General features: G+C 40.4%; 1 protein-coding gene across 2 annotated transcripts; it reads left to right on the forward strand.

Moving 5' to 3' along the window:
* Positions 1-1,417: 1,417 nt before the first annotated feature.
* Positions 1,418-17,393, forward strand: LOC124863216 (tumor necrosis factor receptor superfamily member 5). Of its 2 annotated transcripts, none has more exons than XM_047357523.1 (8): positions 1,418-1,804; positions 1,916-2,035; positions 3,773-3,919; positions 4,017-4,110; positions 4,288-4,364; positions 9,344-9,451; positions 14,636-14,749; positions 16,567-17,393. In XM_047357523.1, exons 1-8 carry the CDS (start codon positions 1,732-1,734, stop codon positions 16,746-16,748), a joined length of 915 nt encoding a protein of 304 aa, XP_047213479.1. In that variant the 5' UTR covers positions 1,418-1,731; the 3' UTR covers positions 16,749-17,393. The 2 variants fall into 2 exon arrangements, with proteins under 2 accessions (XP_047213479.1, XP_047213472.1); XM_047357516.1 differs by having other exon boundaries at positions 1,420-1,804; positions 9,344-9,475.
* Positions 17,394-21,440: the final 4,047 nt, after the last annotated feature.

Consider the following 21,440-nt stretch of genomic DNA (forward strand, 5'->3'; position numbering starts at 1 on the left):
GCTGAAAAAAAAAAAGGTTTTGGAGTGGCCTAGTCAAAGTCTGAACTTAAATTAAATCAAGATGCTGTTTATGCCCTTAACTAGGTAGTGTATGCATGGAAACCCTCCACTGTGGTTAAATTAGAATAATTTCTCATAGAAGAGTCGGATAAAGTTTCCCCACAGCGATGTAAGAGACTCATCAGCAAAAGCGTTGTTGTTGTTTAGGTGGTAATTACTTTTTCAAATAGGGCCAAGTTGGTTTGGATAGCTTTTTCGTTCGTCGTCGTCTTCCGCTTTATCCGGGACCGGGTCGCGGGGGCAGCAGACTCAGCAGAGACACCCAGACGTCCCTCTCCCCAGACACCTCCTCCAGCTCCTCCAGGGGGAGCCCAAGGCGTTCCCAGGCCAGCCGAGAGACATAGTCCCTTCAGCGTGTCCTGGGCCGTCCCCTGGGCCTCCTCCTGGTGGGATGTGCCTGGAACACCTCCCGAGGAAGGCGTCCAGGAGGCATCCGGTATAGATGCCCGAGCCACCTCAACTGGCTCCTCTTGATTTCGAGGAGCAGTAGCTCTACTCCGAGCCCCTCCCGGATGGCTGAGCTCCTCACCCTATCTCTAAGGGAGTGCCCGGCCACCCTACGGAGGAAGCTCATTTCAGCCGCTTGTATTTCGTTCTCGTTCTTTCGGTGATGACCCAAAGTTCATGGCCATAGGTGAGGGTAGGAACGTAGACCGACCGGTAAATCGAGAGCTTCGCTTTTCGGCTCAGCTCTCTCTTCACCACAATGGACCGGCACAGTGTCCCCATTACTGCGGCAGCCGCACCGATCCGTCTGTCGATCTCCCGCTCCATTCTTCCCTCACTTGTGAACAAGACCCCGAGATACTTTAACTCCTCGGGGATCAATAAAGTATCTTTGAATTTAATTGAATTGAATTGAGGCAGGAACTCCCCTCCAACCTGAAGAGGACAAGCCACCCTTTTCCGGTCGAGAACCATGGCCTCGGACTTGGAGGATCTGATCTTCATCCCAGCCGCTTCACAGCGCATGCTGTAGGTCTTGGCTTGGATATATTTTTCCCTTAGTAAATTAAATTGTCATATGAAAACTGCTTTCTGTGTTTGGTCTGGTTATCTTTGTCTGACGTTAAAATTTGTTTGTGACAAAAAACAGAAGAAATCTGTAAGGAGGCAAATACAATTTCCAATGCACTGTATTTCTGCTGTAATGAGGCAGAAATGTTTGTAAGGCAAGCAAATGGGGTGATAGGAAAACAAGCTGAACTAAATACTGGCCTTGAGGTTTTGCCTTTTCAGCGTTCCAGCTCTCCCTGGACAAAGGTTAATTTAAAACAATAGAGACCAAGCAAAAAGGAATAGGTGTATAGTGAGAGAGGAAATGTCTCATTGTGTCACACAGCATTGAGCAGATTGTGTCTTTGGTTTTACAGCTGCGGAAATATACGCAGAGTTGACGCCGCCAGAGAGTGAGCTAGGACAGGAAGGAAACGAGGACAGACTCAGAGAGACGTGGAGACGGAGGGGAAAACGGCAGATGAGGGTCAATGGGGCTTTCCATTGTGTAGGATCAGAAAAAGTGCGGAGGGAAAAGAAATCTGCTGCCGAAGCCAGATCATACATCACAGAGAGAAAAGCGTGAGTGAGGTAGAGATTAACCAGAGTGTGAAGGGAAACCAACGATTTCAACTTCTACACACAAACGGAGGACTGTGATCAAATGTGCTACTAATGGCAAATATGAATTGCACAGATAAGCAAAATTCAATTAAAGATGGAAGGTGCTGTGACCGCTGTCCCGCAGGTCAGTAAACATCTCAAATTTTCTATTTTTTGTTTAACTGCTCTATAGGACATTTAAAAACTATATGATCTTTTATGCTGTTACACCTCTGCTTCTTTCAACTTTGATCAGGAAAGTTCGTAGAAGAAGATTGCAATGCCACAAATACGACAAAGTGTAGTGATTGTCCATCAGGGTCGTTCACAGACGAGCTGAACTACCTGAAAAAATGTATTCCCTGTCAAACCTGCAGTAAGTCATACACATTCAGAAACTGTACGGTGGATGGGTGCATTATTTTTCTCCTCTGTTCCCACTGCTCTTTTTTATTTATAACCCTGCGTAACTACAGCCAGCTCAGCCCAGTTACTGTGTTGGAAAAAACATGTTTGGCCCCTTATAGATTTCTTCTAATGTCAGACAAAACTAATATAGATAAAGAAAATGGCTGTGGAGGAATTTTGACCCACTCTTCTTTGGAGAATTGTTTTTATTCAGACCCATTGGAGGGTTTTTGTGTTTATTGAAGGTCAAACCACAGCATCTCAATTCAGTTTAAGTCCAAACTTTGATTAGACCATGCCTTCATTCATTTATTTTTTTCTATTATTGGCTTTTTGGGTTATTCGGAGGTGGACGTTCTGGTTAGGTTTGGATCATTGTACTGCTGGATAGCCCAGGTGAGCTTGAGCTAAAGGTAATGGATGGACTGTCTCCCTCAGGATTTTTTTGCTTGGAGTGGAATTCATGATTTTACCATTTAAGGCAAGCAGCCCAAGACCATCAGACTACCACCACCATGTTTGGCTGCTGGTATGATCTTTTTCTGAAAGGCTGTGTTAAGTTTACAGATGTTACAGGACGCACACTTCCACCTTTGTCCCAATATTTCATCAAAATCTTTATGTTCTTTTTGGTCAGCAGTGCTTTTCACCTTGGAACTCTCCTGAGGATGCCATTTTTTGCCCAGTTTCTTTCTTATTGTTGAATCATGAACTCTGACCTTAAGTAAGGCAAATGAGACTTGCAGTTCTTCAGATGTTGTTCCAGGATTATTTTTAATCTCCTGGTTGGGTCGCTGATTCTATCTTGGACTAATTTATGTAGGTTGGCTACTCTTGGGAAGGTTCACCACTGTTCCAGGTTTTCTCATAGTGGCTCTCATTGTGGTTACCATAGTTTTAGAAATGGCTTTGTATCCCTTTCCAGGCTGGTTAATGTGAATGAATGTTTCTAGTCTGTTCTTAAATCTGTTTTTCTTCAGAGCGAAGCATTGTGTGTTGCCTTTTGAAACCTGACAGGTTTTATTTAAGTGATTTGTTGATTCTACGGGGGTTGCAGTGATCAGGCCTGGATGTGGCAAGTTAAATCTAATTCCATGTTGGTTTGGATACCTTCTTTCTTTGATAATGATTTGACAATCACTTTTTTATTTACTCAGGTTAGTTTGTTAAATGATCTGAAACATTTAAACCTGACAAAAAAAAACCAAAAGACAGAAGAAATCGGTAAGGTTGCAAGTAGTTTTTCACAGCAATGTATTTAAAAATGCTTGTTTTCAAAACTACAGCAGAACATCTTCTGCTTATGCTAATTTGAAAGAATCTACAGTGTAAAAATATAAGGAGGAAGCTGACTGGTGAAAAGTTTTAGTTGTTTCATTTGGGAAGGAGTGCAGACAGTTTCAACTGTAAACCAACCACCCACACACACGTATGTAGACTCGCGTTAAGCACTTTCAAATTGGGGGAGCTGGGTGGCTCAGTTGGTAGAGCAGGCGCACCGTGTGAAGAGGCAATAGTCCTTGACATAATTTTCCTGGGTTTGATTCCCAAACTCTGGCTGTTTGCTGCATGTCTTTCCCTTCTCTCTTTACCCTCTTTCCTGTGAAACTACTGCTCAAAAAAGGCCACTAGTGCCAAACAAAATTAAAACAACCACTTTCAAATAACAAGTTAACAAAAAAAAACACCTTTTTCAACCTTACAGTTAAAAACAGTTTGAAGGAGAGACACTGCACAACTAAGACGAACACAGTTTGTAAGTGTAAGGAAGGTTTCTACTGTAGTGAGGAAAAGTGCAACCACTGCGAGCCCTGGACCCTGTGCCCTGTGGGTGAAGGAGTTAAAATTCAACGTAAGTTTCAAAACAGATCAGCTTGCTCTTTTGCAATTCTCATTGTGGTGTATAATAACAACAAAAAATGGGCTCTGCATTCGACTTCTTTCTGCAGCTACTCCAACAACAAACACAGTCTGCGCTCCGTGTGGAAATGGGACTTACAGTAACATCACAGATTATTCCTCATCCTGTAAACTGCATTTCAGGCAAGTCTGAGTTCCTTTTTGTTTCTCATGTTAATGCAGCTGAATGTTTATTAATAAAAACCTAGTGAATTAGACATAGCAGTACAGCAGGAGTAAATCTTTAGGTTACAAACTCAAAACTGTCATATTTCATCCACTCTGGTAATAAATCATTAAATTATTTTCTATCGCTTTCAGATGTGAGGACTATGGACTTCAGCTAAAAACTCCAGGAACCTCTACAACTGATGCCATCTGCCAAAACTTTAAATCTTGTGGGTCCAATTCTTTAGATTTAAGCATTCTGTCCATTATCTTTGACTTGCAAATCTTAAATATTATGTTGTGGGGCTTAGCCATGCGACTGAACTTGAATTAGGAGAGGAAGTGGAAGTGGCACAGAAGGGAAACCATTTTATGCAGCGGTTGCTGTTTGTTTGTCTCTTGCAGGAGATGATGGCCTGTAGTTTTTATTAGACTAGGCTAAAAAGTGTGAAATCGCATTCAGAGATTAAGAAAATTGCATAAATAATATTTTTATTATAAACATTTTTTTATGGGTATTTGAGATACTGCATAAAATTTTTATTTACTTCTTTTCGAATGATTTTCTGAAAATCTGCAGAATAAAAGGTTTAGGAGAACCTTTTTAGAGTTGTTCCAATGCTGAGTTCAAATTTTCATTACCACGCTTCAAGCATGATTGGTTCTTTGGTTGTCAGAGAGAAGTGCTCTGCTAACCCAAAATATTAGTTCCGGTTGCTGATGAGACTTATGTGAGGATATAAAGGGATAGTCTAAGAAAAGGCATTTGCATATGAGTCATATGACTAATATTAGATCTTTTTGTTTCAGGTCTTTTCAGGTTTTCGCCATTTCAATCCTTTCTGCTGGTGTAAACAAAATATATTGAACCTATACTTATAATCTTTGTGTATCCATTTACAGTACAGACCAAACGTTTGGACACACCTTCTCAGTCAAAGAGTTTTCTTTATTTTCATGACTATGAATATTGTAGCTTCACACTGAAGGCATCAAAACTATGAATTAACACATGTGGAATTATATACTGAACAAAAAAGTGTGAAACAACTGAAGATATGTCTTATATTCTAGGTTCTTCAAAGTAGCCACCTTTTGCTTTGATTACTGCTCCACAAACTCTTGGCATTCTGTTGATGAGCTTCAAGAGTTAGTCACCTGAAATGGTTTTCCAACAGTCTTGAAGGAGTTCCCAGAGATGCTTAGCACTTATTGGCCCTTTTGCATTCACTCTGCGGTCCAGCTCACCCCAAACCATCTCGATTGGGTTCAGGTCCAATGACTGTGGAGGCCAGGTCATCTGGCGCAGCACCCCATCACTCTCCTTCTTGGTCAAATAGCCCTTACACAGCCTGGAGGTGTGTTTGGGGTCATTGTCTTGTTGAAAAATAAATGATGGTCCAACTAAACACAAACTGGATGGAATAGCATGCCGCTGCAAGATGCTGTGGTAGTCATGCTGGTTCAGTATGCCTTCAATTTTGAATAAATCCCCAACAATGTCACCAGCAAAGCACCCCCACACCATCACACCTCCTCCTCCATGCTTCACGGTGGGAACCAGGCATGTAGAGTCCATCTGTCCACCTCTTCTGCGCCGCACAAAGACACGGTGGTATGAACCAAAGATCTCAAACTTGGACTCATCAGACCAAAGCACAGATTTCCACTGGTCTAATGTCCATTCCTTGTGTTCTTTAGCCCAAACAAGTCTCTTCTGCTTGTTGCCTGTCCTCAGCAGTGGTTTCCTAGCAGCTATTTTACCATGAAGGCCTGATTCACACAGTCTCCTCTTAACAGTTGTTCTAGAGATGTGTCTGCTGCTAGAACTCTATGTGGCATTGACCTGTTCTCTAATATGAGCTGCTGTTAACTTGCGATTTCTGAGGCTGGTGACTCAGATGAACTTATCGTCCGCAGCAGAGGTGACTCTTGGTCTTCCTTTCCTGGGTCGGTCCTCATGTGAGCCAGTTTCTTTGTAGCGCTTGATGGTTTTTGCGACCGTACTTGGGGACACTTTCAAAGTTTTCCCAATTGTTCAGACTGACTGACCTTCATTTCTTAAAGTAATGATGGCCACTCGTTTTTCTTTACTTAGCTACTTTTTTCTTGCCATAAGACATATCTTCAGTTGTTTCACACTTTTTTGTTCAGTATATAATTCCACATGTGTTAATTCATAGTTTTGATTCCTTCAGTGTGAAGCTACAATATTCATAGTCATGAAAATAAAGAAAACTCTTTGAATGAGAAGATGTGTCCAAACTTTTTGTCTGTACTGTATGTCACTTGCTACTTAAGTATTTTGATAAATTATAGAGATCAATAATCATAAAATTACCCAGATCTCACCAATAATTTCAGTTAACTGTAGATTATTTTCCAAAGATGTCATTTTTCCAATGATTGTGATTTCAGGTCCCTGTGTGGGACTTTTGACTCTTACAAAATGACAGATTGTAACTTGTGATCAGACCAAAGTAACTCACAGCAGCTTCCTGTTGATAGATATTAAAAACTGGAGTCACATAACCACATGCCACTGCAGCAGACCAGAAGTAGACTAAATAAGATATTTTTAAATCATCAGTTGTCAAAGTGGATAGAAAACACAGACAAATTTGTTTCTGGAAAACAAAAAACATTAAGTAACAGGTCCAAAAGTTGTAAAAGCTGTTTACCATCCCTAAGGTCTGAACAGCTTCTTGTAATGCTTTCTGGGAAACAAAATAAATTGTCTTTTGAAGCATTTAGTTTAAAATATATTTTGATTGAATTGTCAGTGGCTGTTTTAGGTGTCTGTGGTCAACTTTCAGGAAGCAGTTAATTAATAATATAGACATAAAAGCCCTAAGTGGCCTTATAAATATACCTGAAACTTGCAAGTGAAACATCTAAACGTGTGAACAGCAACAACCTGCTGTCACAGCATGGGATGTTTCTGCAGCATCCAACCTGCTTTTACAGGATAAAACAGCTTCTTAATGGAAAATCTAAAAGGTTCACCTGGTTCGCTATTTAATATTAAGATGTTGTGTAGTTTAGATAAAGTGAACATTATGATGCTGAAGGAAACGCTTGAAAATACCCGAAAATACATGGCACATTAAATTCAAAATGCTTGACTTCCTGTTAGATGTTAGACGGTCTACAAAAGTGTTTTATCTACAAAAGCTGATGCTGTTTATTGTACCCCTGTTTAATGAGTCTGTTCTGCTGCTTTTTTATTTTGTAGATCAGGAGCTAAGACATTTAAAAACCTCTGGTCCAGGGGGCTTTGTGTTTTCTAGCCTCCAATGTATGTATTTACTTTTATAAGTTGTTTTAAAATGTAGTTTCATGGATGATCTGTATTTCCCATAAACAAACAGTTGAATTTTCACACAGTTCTTTGGGAGGGAATTGCAAATATTCAAGAATTTATGGGCAATTAAACATTAAAACATGCAACTTCTTTTGTTTAATGAGAAGAATAGTTAGTTCTGCAAATAGAGTAGGGCTCTGTTTTCCGTTTGGCTTTTAGCCCAGAACTACAACCTCTATTCAAACTACCGGTTATCTGCAGAACCTAGTTGTCATTCAAGATTTCTGCTTGCTGTAGCATTCCACACTGCTGTTCCAATTTATCCTGGTTCACAAAGCAGCTAAATGTATGGAAACACTGAGAAACGTTACAAATATAATGGCTTTACTTTAAAAAGAGCTCTCTACAGTTTTGGTACCCCTAGTACCAATATGTATGTACAAAAATACCTTAAATAGGTTGTTGTTTGCTAGACATGATGACCACAGTGTGCCGTTCTTTACTGCATTTCTCTACCAGCAGGTCCTCAGGGTTCATTTATCACCTCTTTTCATCATTTGCTTTGTTGCTTGTTGCAGTTAAACATGCTTAATGCTTTTTGGGTGTGGGTAGATGTTGACAGGTTTCTTGCAGTTTCTTGTAATTTTCTCATAGTCATTTCCTCAGCTATGAAGATCAGCGCACGTCTGCCATACTCGAATGCCATGTTCTTTTGTTTTTCCCATTTTGTAGAGTGGCTAAGACAAAGCTATGAAGGTGCATTAGGGTCACTTGGAGTAAAAGCAATGGTGCATTATTTTTTTATTTTCCATTATGGAAAAAAGTTGAAGTGTTGAGAAAACAGTGCAAATAATATCTGGAAGAAAAGGTGGAAGCTAAAACTGCTGGGCTCTTCTCTAACAGGGTTGATATCCAAGATGTTTATCACCTAAAAAGAAATTTTTTTGTTATTAAATCTTAATACAAAGTATAAATTTTGCAGCTCATTTACACAAAACAAGGTTGTCACAGGGCTTTGTGCCAGTGCCATTTCAACTTTATTGTTCATGTACTTTTGCTTTACCTTTTATACATTTTTACTTTTTTCCTCAATATTTGAGCTTTTTTGTTGATATACTGTTATACTTCTTGCAATTTTGTCTTTTTTTTCATAATTTCAGCTTTTTTCTTAATAATTTCCACATTTTCTCATCATTTTAACTTCATTGCTAATGTACATTTTCAGTTTTCTCATAATTTTGACCTGTTTTCTCCTAATTTCATCTTTTTTCTCAGCATTTTGACCTTTTTCTTATAATTTCATCTTTTTTCTCATTATTTTCACTTTTGTTGTTTCAACATTTTTCTCGTCATTTACTCTTTAATTTTAAAACGAGTAAGCAACAACAAAAAAACAATCTCCTCATTTTTTTTTATACAAATGACACAAGTCTTCTTAGAAAGTAAAGTATTACATTAATAAAAAACAAAAAAAAAAGTTTTTTTTTCCCAGCATGGGTTTGTTTTTTTGTTTTTTTTAAACTGAATTCATTTCCTCAAAATAAAGGTTTGATTTTTCTCCATTGTAGTGGGAGATCATGCAACAGGAGTAAAAAATAAAGGTATTTTAGGCTGTTAACACATCTTTACGTTAAGACATGGTAGCAGTTGTGGAGAGCTTTGTAGGTTCTTTGTTTTTTTCTTGTTCTAGTTGTACTTTGTGTTGTTAGAAGACATTCAACATATGTAACTGGTGATCAATTCTGTAAAATGTCAAATAATGACAGTACGACAGCTCTCTGTCACTCCTACATCTTCTTTCCCTGAAGTTGAACAACTTTCTGATGTAAATTCTTGCGTGACCTTCACCAGCGTCACTAACATGAATGTGCTTCCTCTCTCTCTGTTTCTGTCTATGTGCATCAGATTGTTCCTGGATACTGCCTGCAGGCCTGTGGGCTGGACTTGTGTTGACTGTAGTGGTCCTGGCTGCTTTCATCTTCTGGAGAAGAAAGCGCAGATCCTACAGAGCAGGTGTGCACAACACGCCACGTGTGGGTGAGGTTTATTATTATTTTTCTCCCCCTTGCTTATGTTCACACACTGGTTCAAAATAAATTAAGAGTTTTCACGAAGCGGCGACCCACACATTTGCAGTAACAACTGTGAAAAACATGAGATTGATTTGCTTTGAAGTCAAACAGTTGAAGGTCATGGTTCATGTCCTAAGTTCTGTGGTTAACATTTTAATCACTGATTTTCTTACATCAACAAGACTTTAATGTCTAAGTTATGTTCTGTTCGATGTTGCATAGAAGCAGCAGATCCAGCAGCAGATATAGTTGAACCAAGATGTGTTCAATAGAAAAGCTTAAACGAGGATGACGAACTCAGTGGGGAAGCCACATCCTGTACAGTTTTAGCTTGACACAATTCTTTGGTGTGATGTGACGCACACTTCACAGGCAGCCAACTCATACTGAGAAGTCAGTCCTACGCATGTGGCGCTCTGGTGTTACCTATTATTTTTGGCTGACACCAAATTTCAATTTACATTTGCTTATTTTCCATACGATCTTTGTGTTCATACTGGAAGAGGCATGAAAAATTAACGTGAGACTTTTGTGTTTTATACCAAAGTGTTAGATATCACTTTTCTTATCAAATGCTTAAAGTACGCCTACTGATAAGATTCACACTTCATGTTTTTTTTTATCTCTGCATGTCTATGTTGTCCACATGATTCAACATGTGTGTCTGTAGATATCTTCAAAGGCTTATTTCAAGAGAATTTGCAGAAATACAAAATTTCCTCCTTACTTTAGTGTCACATCAGTTCCAGTTTAACTCCAGGAGATTCAGAAAATTTCTGTTTACCAAGGAAGAATTTTCCAGGAAGTAAACTGAAATATTTGTGTTTCTTAGAAAAAGAAGAAAGAATTGAAAAAAGATTTGACAACTATGCATCCTGGGAAACAATGGAAAACAGTGCGAGGGTTTAACGTTTTAAACATGAATATTTTTATGTGCAAGCTCGTTTAACTTTAAAAGTATCATGTGTTGCTTTGTGTTTGCAGAGCGAGATTAGTCCACAGTTTTGAAATTGTATTGAAAATGTAAATTATTATTATAATGAGATACAAGAGTTAGCTCTAAAATTTGCTTAGTTTCTTTTAAATTTTGATGTGCAAATAAAAAATAAATAAAAAAGAAAATGTATATGAGCTCAAAATGTATTAAATGCATCAATGTAATTAAGTTATAAGTATAGACTGTATAAGGAACATTCTTATGCCTTTTTGCATACAGTAAATTAGGGGGAACTAAGAAATATGCTCCAATACTAAACAATCTGCTGCACAGTAATTTGGTAACAATAGATAAAGACAACAAGAAGAGTGGTTTCAATAAATCATTTCTCATTTTTGTTTATTTTCAAACTGTCTCATTTCATGTAACAACATTTTTGGTCACTGAAATATAAGGCCAACCTCAGGAATATAATTTCTTTAAAATACAGATTTGACCGTCATTGCCACCCCTGATGAAGATGTGTTAAAATTCTTGGAATAAATTCATCTTGGACTGACAAGCTGTCCAGGGTGTACCCCACCTCTCTCCATGGAAAGAAATGTTACAAATATAGTGTAATTTTACAAAATGTCACCCACTATAATTATCCAGTAAGGATGTACTTAAAAGCCTAAAATAGACCATTTTTTGTGAGATTTAGTGATTCCAGTATCCTACTGGTTATTCCCTTTTTGCATCAATGAGCTTTAGAGATTATTTTCACCTTCCTTACCATAATCCACACTGTGTATTGTGGAAAAATAAACACTGGTCCTTGACCTGCCTCGATTGTCCAAGTTCCAGTTATAATAAACCTTTTAATTATTGCTCTGACTGAAGATATGGACAAGTTTAGGCAAGTAGCTATTTTCTTACAGCCATTACCTGATTTATGAAGCTTGACTTGAACAGCATGTTCTCTTGTCTTCCCCATCTTGTGACTAATAGAATGGGCCTATGTCATATACACAAAAAAAAGCTTTAAATTTTTTAGGACCTTTTTGGGATGAGTAATTGCAGCACTGGTGATCTTGTCAAAATAATTATTTCACAACTTGGGACTCTTTGTTTCTTGAACAACCCCAGTTCCAATGAAGTAAAACTTAAAAAAACAGAATATAATGATTTGAAAATCCTCTTCAACCTATATGTCATTGAATACACTACAAGGACAAAATATTTAATGTTTAAACTCATACACTTTTTTTTTGTGCAAATATTCATGTAAACTTCAGTTCTCAGATTTTGCCCTTTATAATGCGCCACACATTTTCAATAGGAAACAGGTCTGGACTGCAAGCTGGCTGAGACTGACCTAGACTAGTAGCCGCACTCTTTTACTACGAAGCCACGCTGTTGTAAGACGTGCAGAATGTGATTTGGCATTGTCTTTCTGAAGCAGGGACGTCCCTGAAAAAGACATTGCTTTGATGGCAGCATGAGTTATCCAAAACCTGGATGTACCTTTCAGCATTAATGGTTCCTTCACAGATGTGCAAGTCACCCATGCCATGGACACTAACACACCCCCATAACATCACAGATGCTGGCTTTTGAACTTTGCACCAATAACAGTCCAGATAATCGTTTTCCTCTATGGCCCGGGGGACATGACGTCAATGATTTCCAAAACATATCTGAAATGTGGACTCGTCAGACCACAGCACCCTTTTCCACTTTGTGTCAGTCCATCTCAGATGAGCCCAGACCCAGAGAAGCCAGCAGCGTTTCTGGGCGTTGTCAAAGTTTCTGAAGTGTTCCGAGCCCACGTGTTAATATCTGACACAGAATGATGTTGGTTTTAATGCAGTGCCTCCTGAGGGATCAAAGGTCATGAACATTCAATGCTAGTTTTCGGCCTTGCTGCTTACGTTCAGAGAATATCATGAATCTTTTCATGATATTATGGACTTTAGATGATAAAATCCCCAAATTTCTTGCAATTGTTGAGAACTGTTCTTAAACTGTTGGACTATTTACTCATGCAGTTGTTCACAAAGTGTTGAACCTCACCCCATCCGTGCTTGTGAACCACTCACCCTTTCTGGGATACTCCTTTTACACTGAATCATGACACTCACCTATCTCCAATTAACCTTTTTACCTGAGGAATGTTCCAAGCAGGTGTTTTTGGAGCATTCCTCAACTTTCCCTTTGTGGCTCCTGTCCCAGCTTTATTGGGACATGTTGCAAATTTCAAATGAGTTAATATTTGCAAAACAAAAACAAAGTTAATCAGTTTGAACATTAAATATGTTGTCTTTGTAGTGTATTCAATTGCATATAGGTTGAACAGGATTTGGACATCATTGTATTCTGTTTTAATTTACGTTTCAGACAACGTCCCAACTTCATTGTAATTGGGGTTGTTTAAGTGAACTCCAACCAATGGTTCGGTTTTTCAAAATTTTTCAGTGAGAGATAATTCTGCTGTAATTATATATTAACTTATTTTAAAGCTTGGAGTGTCAATAACCATGGACAGCCTTATCGTTACAGTATATGAAGTTTATGAAATGAATCATTTTAGCAAACTGACAACAATTAGCAGGTTGGGTTGTAAATCAAATCCTTTTCTCAGTGGTTTCCCACATTGAAACCAGATAGTACATAAAAATATCTGTGCTTAGCTATGTAGCAGACAGCGGTAGGCTTGTTAAAGACATGCTTCTTTTACTGTTACTGTAAGCACTTTATTTCATATCAGTGTTGTGATTTTTCCACGTGAGTCTGCGAGGCTGGTGTTTTGAGGCAAACGTGACAGCATCCTTCCTGAAAAAAGAAACCTCAGAAATACAAGTCTGTGTTTAGGAAAAGCAAAGAGGAGGATTTTCGGAAAACACTATCTAAAGAGTGTAGTATCGGTTTAATATTGAGTCATCGGAAGCTGAGTTACCTTTATATACTATATGTTTGTTAATGAAAACCCTACAGCACATTTCAAACAGGTGCTTTTTTCTCTTTGATGGTTATGCACACTCTAAACCATTATTAGGAGGAAGGTGTAACAAGTTTCAGGGCATGTGCGTCAATGTAACCAAAGGAAATAAAACAAAGTCCCAGCTTTGAGTAGGTTCATATCTCTGGAGAAAATCATGAATGAGTTACGTAGGCGCAAGTTGTTTCCAAAGTAAATGGTTGAACTTAAAAGTTCTTAAAATAATTATTTCTTCAACAGCTAAGGTTGTGATGCTCAGAGCTGACTGAATCTGTGTGTGGGGATGAACATAAAAAAGGGGAAGTCAAATATCAATTTAATCATTTGTTTACCATCCTCAGGACTTTTTGAAAAAGTTACAGAACAAATCAGCAAACACGTCTTGTAGATTGAACTGTAAAGAAAAGCCTCTGCAGCAACAAACAAGAAAGAAATTCGACACAGGATGTCTGTATACATGTTTCCCTATCGACAGTTAACAGGAGACTTGTTGCCTGTAACTTCAGGGGGTTCGCCACCGGATGTATGCCCCTGTAAGCCTCACAAACTGAAAGTGAGGGGTGCAGTTCCTGTAAATGTTCAGAACCAGTTTCCCCACAGTGATCAAAAGACACAATCAGTAAACCCACCCATGTGTCTGATTCTGTTTCTATAAAAAGTTGTAGAAAACCCAAATCCATAATAGTAGATTTTAATGTCTTTGTTTGCATAGTTTTTGGTTAAAATGAGCTGCATGTAGAGTGTGATTTTGACTTCCTGTTCATGAGTCTAAAATGTTTTAAATGTTATTTATACAGGTCCTGTGTTAAAACAGTGATTTATGTTTCACAGCTGCTGGAATTAAAGCTGCGACTGGATAAATTTAAAAGCGGTGCATTGTTTGGTTAAAGACAATAATATGTGAAGAAAGTTAGATCGCTTTCAATGGAAAGTCATAACTGCATCAACCTAACATGAGCTCTGTCACATCTGTGTCTCATTTGTTCCGTGTGGACAAACATGTGAACATTATTGTTAATCTGCAGGTTTAATAAATGGAGCTAAATGACTAATGTGCTGCAGAGCTCAGTTCTGGACATATAGGGCCACCTAGGGTGCATTCCTTGTTTTATGGAGATCAGCTGCAGGGCAGTTAATGTTAACTGTTTGATGTGATTATTATAGACATGTTTGAGGCAGAATTTTCTGATTTGTGAATGTTGTTACAGGTAGAACCAGTGTTCCCGTTACCGTGGTGGAGATTGTTCCCAAACCACTCATTCCTCCACCAGAGCTGCCGTCTCACTGCCAAGAGAGCTGCAAATTACCATTTTGTCCTTCAGGTAAAAACAAAAAGTTACATATACATTTACAACATATATAGAACCATTCAATAAATTAGAATTAATTCATTTAAACTCAACCCACTAAGTGAAACACATTATGTCGCTTTTACTGACGTTTTCAACACTTTTTTTCTGTTAATTATGATGAATTGTCTGCTTACAGCTAAGAAACCACATTTAACATCAGAATATTAAATGAAACCAATAAAAAAACATTTTTAATACAGAAATAACACCTAAGGGCAATTTAGAGAAACCAATGAACCGAACAGGCACGTCTTCGGACTGTGGGAGGAAGCCGGAGTACCCAGGGAGAACCCACACATGCACCGGGAGAACATGCAAACTCCATGCAGAAAGAACCCCGGCCAGGAGTCGAGCCCAGGACCTTCTTGCTGCTACCAACTGCCCCACTGTGCAGCCCCAATTAGTATATATATATGTATATATACTATATATGTATGATTGGACCTCCTTCAGCACTGCTACAGTTCTTCAGGACATGCTCTACAGTATGTCGGGAACATTACTCAGAGACTGTGGCCCATATCGACATGATTCGCAACATATTTCCAGCTACACCTTCATGGTGCATTGAGTTATATTTATGTAAAAGTCTTATATTCCTGCAGTTGAACGTTTCTGTTCAGTAAACAACCTTTTTGTGAAACGATGAGGCAATTCCTGGTCCTCTAATGTTTGCTCTTTGCTTACAAACCAGCTGCCTGTTCAAAGGCCACAGCCCCTTTATCAGGCTAATAATTTACTGCAGGATGCAGCACTTTCTACTGTTAGCAGATCAGTTAGATAAAATCAATGAGGAAAGAAAGACTGTTTAGACAGGGGGGACCCAGAAAATCTAAGAACCCAGACATTGAAAGAAAAGTCCTTAAAGAAGCAAACTTCTGATGAGTTGGTTTTGAACTGAACAGAAATTTGAAAGCAAATCAAACAAAAGTTGGTTCTTTCCAAGTGTCTGCTTACCTAGAAAGGCTCACACATTTCTGTTTATTTGTTAATCTGCTTACAGAATTACCTTAATAATCTATGTTTCCATATTTTGAAGTTAATAATAGTTAAGAATAAATAGCAATATTAATTTTAAACTAAATACAATTATAAATTTATTTTATTTTATTTGGTAGTTTTTGGTATTTTTACATTTTAGCTTTATAAGCAGGGAACAAATAAAAGCCAAAATCCTGATTTTTAAATATAGAATATCCAGATGTTTCTACATAAAGTATGAAGGTAGAATTTAATATTGTTTAAATAACATTATTACTATTGTTATAGTTATGATTGGGCTTTTAATATATAGCAGTGTGTCCAAGGCTTTTTCTCCAGAACAAAAGTACTTTTTGAAAATAACAACCTTTAAGCAGGTATTAAACATACCTTTAATCAAGCCCACATTTCTGTATTAAAAATGCTTTTTTATCAGTCTCATGTGATATTCTAATATAAATGTCGAGTTTTCATTCACTTTAAGTGGAAATCATCATAAATAACAGAAATGAAGGCTGGAAAACATCCACTTGTGTGTAATTAATCTATATAAGGTGTTTCACTTAGGGAATTCAGTTAGTGAAATTAAATCACCTTACAATAATATTCTAATTTATTGAAGATGACTGTATGTGGAGCTTTTTGCTGTTAGTTCCTCTACCCTTGGTTTAAATTAACCTTCTCCAGACATTTCCACTTTGCTTTTAGTTGCATTAAGTGTGCCATAAATCCTGGTTAATGCAGTGCAGGGCGTGTTTTCTTTAAAGGGTGTCCACTCTCATTATTGATTCTGTCGTCCTCCTCAGATGATACTCAGATCATCCGCAGTATAGAGGACAGCTTGGGCAGCAGCCTTCCCATAACGCCGCTGAAAGTCTCAGTCTCTTTTGCTGAATGCAATCGCACCAACGACAGCTCAGGATACTGCACCAGCAAATTCTTCAGGTCGTACTCGGAGCCCCAGGAGGATGAGTGGTGTGGGACATAGTGACGACCAAGAGCAGGACACTGATGGAGCCATTCCTGGCTCAGAGATATTGCAACTGCTGTTCTTAAGCCTGGAGAAGATTTCACTGACAGTAGAGTTTAGTGTGGCTGATAGTTTGCTGCCACCTGCAGGACTTTGGTGAAAACTTCAGATTGTGTAAAGAAATATTTACCCTAAAAGCTGATAGTAAGTGAAAACAGCAGAATCTGTGGCTTAAGAGAGATTCACCTCCACATAACAGGAAAAAGCAAAATGCTTATAGTAAAAACACTGCCTTGTATAAATTATAAAGGTCTTTGTCGTGGACTTCCCTTGTTCTTCAAATGCCAGGCAACATGCTCCTTTGTTACCGTCAAACAATCCCTAAGTGAAAAACAGATGTGAGGATGTGGATGAGGCACTGAATGAAATTTGTTTTACTTGACCTATGATTTGTAACTGGAATAATATTTTATTATAATAATTTTATAATATTTTGTTCAAAAATCCCTCAAAGACAGTTTCAAAGATTCTGTGAAACTGTTGAAATGGGATTATTCACAAGTCATCTTAATATTGTAATTAATAGAAAACAGTACTAAAGCTACATGTTGAATGTGATGCCTTTTTTAGATTTAGAGAAATAAAACAAATCTATGAATCTAATCTTCTATTCTGCTCTAGCTGCATAAAATCCAGAGTGTGTGTATATATATATATATATATATATATATATATATATATATATATATATATATATACAAAGGTCATCTCTAACGTCCAGCAGTCTATGGGCGACAGGGGGGGTACACCCTGGACAGGTCGTCAGTCCATTGCAGGGCAACGGACAAACAACCATGCACACACTCATTCACACAAGGGCAATTTAGAGAAACCACTGAACCGAACAGGCATGTCTTTGGACTGTGGGAGGAAGCCGGAGTACCCAGGGAAAACCCACACATGCACCGGGAGAACATGCAAACTCCATGCAGAAAGGACCCCGGCCAGGAGTCGAGCCCAGGACCTTCTTGCTGCTACCAACTGCGCCACCGTGCAGCCCCAATTAGTATATGTATATAGTACAGACCAAAAGTTTGGACACACCTCATTCAAAGAGTTTTCTTTATTTTCATGACTATGAATATTGTAGCTTCACACTGAAGACATCAAAACTATGAATGAACACATGTGGAATTATATACTGAACAAAAAAGTGTGAAACAACTGAAAATATGTCTTATATTCTAGGTTCTTCAAAGTAGCCACCATTTGCTTTGATTACGCCGAAGATGGTCGCCTCGGCGTGTTGGTGCGCATTGTTTTGTTTTGTTTTTTGCTTTAAAACGGTCTTCTGTGATGGTACCCGGAGCTCTCTCACTAGAGAAGAACTCATGAACATCAGGGCTACTACACCAGAGGAGTTATTTCCAACATTTCTGCCTACTGCTCCGGAATGTTTGGACATTCTGGTCAAAGGTTCCGCTCACCTTTGCTCACGCGGTGAAACACCGGAAGAGAGGGAAACGGGCTGGGGTGCTGGTACGTCTTCGCCAGCGTGGACTACGAACACCGTTACCTGGAATATTTATCTCTAACGTGCGCTCACTTCCCAACAAAATGGAGGAACTACAACTGCTGTTGGGGAAAAACAGGGACTTTTATTCATCAGCAATTTTGTGCTTCACGGAGACGTGGCTGTGTGGATTAATACCGGACTCTGCGCTGCAGCTGGCAGGATTCCAGCTCTACAGAGCGGACAGAGACACGGAACTCTCCGGCAAAGCGAAAGGTGGAGGAATCTGTTTTTACCTCAACAGTGGTTGGTGCAACGACGTGACAGTGATTCAACAGCACTGTTCTCCAGACCTGGAATCCTTCATCTTAAACTGTAAGCCTTTCTATTCCCCCCGTGAGTTCGCTTCGTTCATCCTGGTCGGTGTTTACATCCCGCCGCAAGCTAACGTGCAGGTCGCACAGCGCATGCTCGCCGACCAGATACTGAGTGTGGAGCGGACCAACCCGGACTCCTTAGTAATCGTCGTTGGCAACTTTAAAAAAGGTAATCTGACCCACGAACTCCCCAAATATAGACATTTTATTAAATGTCCGACCAGAGAGGACAACATTCTGGATCACTGTTACACCACCATCAGAGACGCTTATCACGCCGTCCCACATGCTGCACTGGGCCAATCCGACCACATCATGGTCCACCTGATTCCTGCATACAGGCAGAAACTAAAGCTCTGCAAACCTGTTGTGAGGACGACAAGGAAGTGGAGCAGTGAGGCTGTGGAGAATCTCCAGGCGTGTTTAGGCTGTACAGACTGGGATGTGTTCAGGACTACTACCAACAGTCTGGACGAGTACACAGAGGCTGTGACTTCCTACATCAGCTTCTGTGAGGACAGCTGTGTACCATCATGCACCAGGGTGAGTTACAACAACGACAAACCCTGTTTCACAGCCAAACTCAGAAGGTTAAGACTGGATAAGGAAGAGGCCTTCAGGAGTGGGGACAAAGACATATACAGAGAGGCGAAGTACAAGTTTGGCAAGGCAGTGAAAGAGGCCAAACGACTGTACTCTGAGAAGCTCCAAAACCAGTTCTCAGCCAACGACTCTGCGTCTGTCTGGAAAGGGCTCAGGCAGATCACCAACGACAAGCCGAAAGACCCCACTCCATCAACGACCGACGCCTCGCCAACGACCTGAACGAGTTCTACTGCCGCTTTGAAAGACAAAGGGACAGTCCTGCAACCATCCCCACAACACCCCCCAACAGCTGCAGCCACAATCCACCACCCCCACCTCCCCAACCTCAAGAGGGGCCTTGGCACCTTCAACCCCCACCCTGAAGTTCCCCCCCACCAGCCCCCTACCCACGCCGAGGACGGCTCTTTCCATCCAGGAGAGGGACGTCAACAAACTCTTCAGGAGACAGAACCCCCGGAAAGCTGCTGGTCCGGATTCTGTCTCACCAGCCAGCCTGAAGCACTGCGCTGATCAGCTGTCTCCAGTCTTCACAGACATTTTTAACACCTCACTGGAGACATGTCATGTGCCAGCCTGCTTCAAGTCCTCCACGATCGTCCCTGTTCCCAAGAAGCCAAGGACCACAGGGCTTAATGACTTCAGACCCGTCGCCCTGACCTCTGTGGTGATGAAGTCCTTTGAGCGCCTTGTGCTCTCACACCTAAAAGACATCACCGACCCCCTCCTGGACCCCCTGCAGTTTGCCTACAGAGCCAACAGGTCTGTAGATGATGCAGTCAACCTAGCCCTTCACTTCATCCTCCGGCACCTGGACTCCACAGGAACCTACGCCAGGATCCTGTTTGTGGATTTCAGCTCTGCCTTCAACACCATCGTCCCAGCTCTGCTCCAGGAGAAGCTCTCCCAACTGTGCCCGACTCCACCTGTAGGTGGATCACTGACTTCCTGTCTGACAGGAAGCAGCGCGTGAGGCTGGGGAAGCACGTCTCTGACTCCCTGACCATCAGCACCGGTTCCCCCCCAAGGCTGTGTTCTCTCTCCTCTGCTCTTCTCCCTGTACACCAACAGCTGCACCTCCAGTCACCAGTCTGTCAAGCTTCTGAAGTTTGCGGACGACACCACCCTGATCGGACTCATCTCTGATGGTGACGAGTCTGCATACAGATGGGAGGTGGACCATCTGTTGGACTGGTGCAGCCAGAACAACCTTGAGCTCAACGCTCTAAAGACAGTGGAGATGGTTGTGGACTTCAGGCAGAACCCATCCCCGCCTGTCCCCATCACCCTCTGTGACTCCACAATTGACACTGTGGAATCTTTCCGCTTCCTGGGAACCATCATCTCCCAGGATCTCAAGTGGGAGCCAAACATCAGCTCCCTCATCAAGAAAGCCCAGCAGAGGATGTTCTTCCTGCGGCAGCTGAAGAAATCCAACCTGCCAAAGACTATGATGGTGCACTTCTACACAGCCATCATTGAGTCCATCCTCACCTCCTCCATCACCATCTGGTACGCCGCTGCTACAGCCAAGGACAAGGGTAGGCTGCAGCGTGTCATACGGTCTGCTGAGAAGGTGATTGGCTGCAGTCTACTGTCGCTCCAGGAACTGTACACCTCCAGGACCCTGAAGTGGGCAGGGAAGATTCTGGCTGATCCCTCCCACCCTGGTCACAGACTCTTTGAGACTCTCCCCTCTGGCAGGAGGCTGCGGTCCATCCGGACCAAAACCTCACGCCACAAGAACAGTTTTTTCCCATCTGCCACCAGCCTGGTTAACAAAGCCCGGAAACCACCCTGACACTCTCCCTTTCCCCCACACCCCCCCTTTTTTGCTGACAGGACACTTGTAACCTGCAACTCTATGCGTTACATTAACGCTCAGCTTGGACTCCTGCTTTACTTGCACTGCCATACTTGCACACTGATCATCTGCACTGTTGTACTGCTCTCGCACCCAATACTGCTCTATATTTACTCTCACTCACTTAAAACTGTGCACATATATGTATATTATATTGTAGATATGTTTATACTGTTTAATTTGTACTGTATTGCACCGACTACGCCAAAACAAATTCCTTGTAGGTCCAAAAACGTACTTGGTAATAAAACTTTTCTGATTCTGATTCTGATTACTGCTACGCACTCTCTTGGCATTCTGTTGATGAGCTTCAAGAGGTAGTCACCTGAAAGTTTCCACTTCACAGGTGTGCC

This window comes from Girardinichthys multiradiatus, chromosome 3 (assembly GCF_021462225.1).
Source record: "Girardinichthys multiradiatus isolate DD_20200921_A chromosome 3, DD_fGirMul_XY1, whole genome shotgun sequence".
In the NCBI taxonomy this organism is placed as follows: domain Eukaryota; kingdom Metazoa; phylum Chordata; class Actinopteri; order Cyprinodontiformes; family Goodeidae; genus Girardinichthys; species Girardinichthys multiradiatus.

Bases quoted from the DNA above. Each gene is read 5' to 3' on its own strand.
- LOC124863216 (XM_047357516.1), top strand. From the start codon at position 1,732: ATGGCAAATATGAATTGCACAGATAAGCAAAATTCAATTAAAGATGGA. The intron at 3,920-4,016 runs GTAAGTTTCAAA...TTCTTTCTGCAG, and splicing joins TGAAGGAGTTAAAATTCAAC to CTACTCCAACAACAAACACA. The intron at 4,365-9,343 runs GTGGGTCCAATT...TATGTGCATCAG, and splicing joins CTGCCAAAACTTTAAATCTT to ATTGTTCCTGGATACTGCCT.